Below are 3,527 nucleotides of genomic sequence, written 5' to 3' on the forward strand. Positions count from 1 at the left end.
CTGAAGTTAACATCTTCCAGTGGGAGAAGCCAATTTGAGGACTGGAGAAACAGCCTATTGTAGTGGAAGCAATGATGACACAAAACAAGGCAAGCATATCTACTTTCAGAGGGAAAAAACCCTAGTGTGATAAAACACCGGACTTACCTCAACAGAGTTAAAGAGACATTCAATATCACTCACAAACTCTTCAATTTTCATTGACTTTTCTTCCAGTGCTATTAGCAATTCACTTAACCGATCCTGAAATTTAAAATGTTTCAGTCACATAAGCATGTTCTTTTCTGAAGTTTTTACACACAGCTTATTTTAAGTTAATATTTTTGTTTTGCTATGAGTCACCATTGGAACAATTGCTAAATTAAGTTCAAGTATCGCTCTAGCTACAAAGACAAGCACAGAAATAGCAACTGGAACAGTCACAAAACTGTTTCCAAACCAAAAAAAGTGATCTCAGTTTGACAAGGTGCTGAGTGTCTATACAAGTTGTTGAACATTACGCATTCCAATGCAGCTTTGCTAGAGATTGAGTGTACTCAGAGCCTCATGAGGGCCCTCAGGAGATCACAGAACAAGCCCATAAAAAGGAAGATAATGTAGGTGATTTTGAGGCTTATGCAGTCTCATGATTTTTAAATTAGAATTTTTAATCTATTTCCTATAAACCAGAATTCATCAAAATCACTGGTCGCATTAGATGTGGAACCAAAAGCAATCCAAGGGACAACAGGCATCAGAGATGACTCAGAACTTTTTCTTAGTCCTTCTTGACCTTTTGTGAAAGCAAGCTGGCCATCTGCTCAGGTGCCATTTATAATTTATAAAAATACTTAGTTTTAATTAGCTGGCATAAATCTAAAAGAAAGGTTAAATTCCTTTGGTAACAGCTTTCTATTATGGCAAATTGCTACAGCTAGATGTGTTGAAAACTAGCATATGACTTTGCATAATAATAAATGTCAAGTTGGACTGTACAATTGAAAGCTCACTTTATAAATATTTAGGGCCAATCACTAAGATTCAGAGGAAAACTTCTGTTTGTCAAGATAACCTATACAAACTGACAGATGCCATCCATAGCTCGTTTAATTTACTGTGCAGCTATGTTCTTACAGTTAAAATTCAGGTGACAAACGTTTTGCTATCTTAATATTTTCTCAGTAATTGTACAGAAATAACAAGAAACATACAAATGCCGACTAGGAGTAATCTGAGCCCTGAGTGCTAGAAATCATGTGAAGCCAAGGGTGTGTTGTGGCCATATTTAATTTTGGCTTCATATTCATGCTGCACAGCCAGGGAGTGATATCATAGGATGATTATTTGCAGCTTAGCTTGACTCGCTGCAATGCAGGTATGTTTGAGGAGTGGCTGGGGTCTGTGACTTCATTACTGACTTACTGGTGGCTAATTATCATTTCCGAGTCAAGCGTGAATCTAAAAAGCAACATCTGCACACCATGGAGATAGCTTGTAAATGCTAACATTTAAAACTGCTGCATTGACTCCTCCTGCTTTTAATTCCTCTTTTTTGCACATGACTTAACATAAAGATAGTGTAAATGCCATCAATAAAAGCCCTTATGGAATTTTAGTGAAATTACACAAAATTTTTATTACCATCAACTGAACGTGTGCCAGGAAAGAGACATCACCTTTCAAATACTGGAGTGAGGTTAAATTGCTGTTTATCAAAAAAGAACATCTGTATACTTGTACATGAACAAATCCGATACGGGAAAAGTGAGAAAACACATGCCTGCTGTTTTCACCAGCAGAACCACAATTTAATGAGGAATAGCTTCTAAAGAAACAAAAAGCATTTTCACTAGTATTGATAGCAAAGGACTAGGCTTCTGAAATGGAAGGTATTTTTATCAATCATTTAGACTGGTACAGTTTAGAGATACTGGGAATAAGTAGGACTTGCTAAACTCTTACCTGTGCACAGATGAACATGAACTGAACAGAAAATGATAGTGGAGTTTCAACAATACTGTGTGGTGTAAATTGCTTAACTCATCTAACATCTCCAAGCAACCAACACATACGACTGGGACAGGGAACACTCTGCGATATCGGTCCCCATATGTGGAGGTTTCTGTACCTTGTCAGGTGAAATCAGCTGTTGTTACTAAAATTTTCTTTTCAGAGAAACAACTCTCTCCCTACACATACAAACCAGAACAAACTTACACAGATGAGAAGGCTAAACGATGGAAAATCTGAAAACAGCTACATGTAAACAAGGTCAATCAAACTTCTGAACAGCTAAAAATATCAGCTTAACAAGCCTAGACTCCAGAGAATACCTTAATAGGAGAGTCACCCTTCAAGATCTCTAACAGTTGTCTAGGAATAGTTTTTATTTTATAGATACTCTGACTTAGCCTCTGGACTGCTCTGTGAAGCCTCTCCCCTGACAACAGCGGAAGTTTGAAGACGTGAAACTCAGTAGCTTCTCCCTCACCCAAATTAATTCCTCACCTTCATCTTGGATGCAGCATCATCTAGTGATGTGACTTCATGGTCTTTATGTTCTCCAAAAAGCTTGTCAATAGCAGATATTGGACATTTGCAGTGGTAACAATATGTGTCTGCTTGTGATTTCTTCAGATCTCTTTGTGGACTCTCAGCTTGAGGAATGTTTGTTGCTGATTTTTCAGGACACATCACCACAAAGCCTGAATCTTCAAGCTCAACAGGTGTTCTTTGCTCTGGCTCATTAACAAATTCATAACTATCACCAGCATGCTCAAAAGAATCCCTGTCTTCAAATAATAGCTCCTCATGTGTTAATTGAGATGATATTTCATCTTGCAAAATTTCTTCTTGTGTAATCACATCATAGTCCATCGACTCAGCAAGACCTTCATAATCATCAGGGTGCTGCTCCTCTCTTCGCAAACCTGGCTTCTCAGTTTGCTGAATGGTAGGGATACAGGAAAGGTTTTCCTGAGTATACTGATCATCTTCACTGTCTTCAACAGGAGTCCTGACATATGGAATATATTTTTCCATTTGAGGCACTGCTTCTATGTCATGCTGTTCTTCTCGCTTGTTACCTGTTTCTTGATATGCAGCTCCCTCATAATCCACTAGTTGACTATACGCTTGATGACTTGATTGCTCTGGCAGATCCTCAGTTGTTTCTACAGGTACATTTTCTTCTTCTCTTTGTTCAGTGGTATCAGTGTTTGCACCTGAAAGGATTACTTTGTTTCCAAAAGGAATGGCATGCGTTGGTTTACAAATTGTTGCTTGAATGTCACTGTCAGCCTGGACTTTCTCTCTTCTCACAACACCCCCTTCTGTCAGAACCTCGGTACTGACCCCTTGAACATCGGCAGACTCCTGCTTGTGTTTGTCCTCTGAACGCTGAACTGAAATTCCTTCACTAAAAGGCTCGTCCTCTGGTATCTGATCCTTCTGAGGCCCTATGGCCTTACTTGGAATTTCATCTTTAAGAATATATTTTTCAAAATATATTCCTGTTCCGTCATCTGTGTCTGAGTTTCTACTAGGGA

At 38.5% G+C, this 3,527-nt stretch overlaps 1 protein-coding gene across 1 annotated transcript in view; it reads right to left on the bottom strand.

Annotated features, from left to right (window-relative positions):
• CMYA5 (cardiomyopathy associated 5) overlaps positions 1-3,527 on the bottom strand; it is a 49,597-nt gene that overhangs the window by 24,993 nt on the left and 21,077 nt on the right. Inside the window, exons 7-8 of the mRNA XM_010142308.1 lie at positions 2,488-3,527; positions 148-243 (exon numbers count right to left, since the gene is read on the bottom strand). Coding sequence (XP_010140610.1) covers positions 148-243; positions 2,488-3,527 — 1,136 coding nt within the window. The remainder of the gene's footprint in view (positions 1-147; positions 244-2,487) is intronic.

This window comes from Buceros rhinoceros, unplaced genomic scaffold (assembly GCF_000710305.1).
Source record: "Buceros rhinoceros silvestris isolate BGI_N320 unplaced genomic scaffold, ASM71030v1 scaffold7308, whole genome shotgun sequence".
In the NCBI taxonomy this organism is placed as follows: Eukaryota; Metazoa; Chordata; class Aves; order Bucerotiformes; family Bucerotidae; genus Buceros; species Buceros rhinoceros.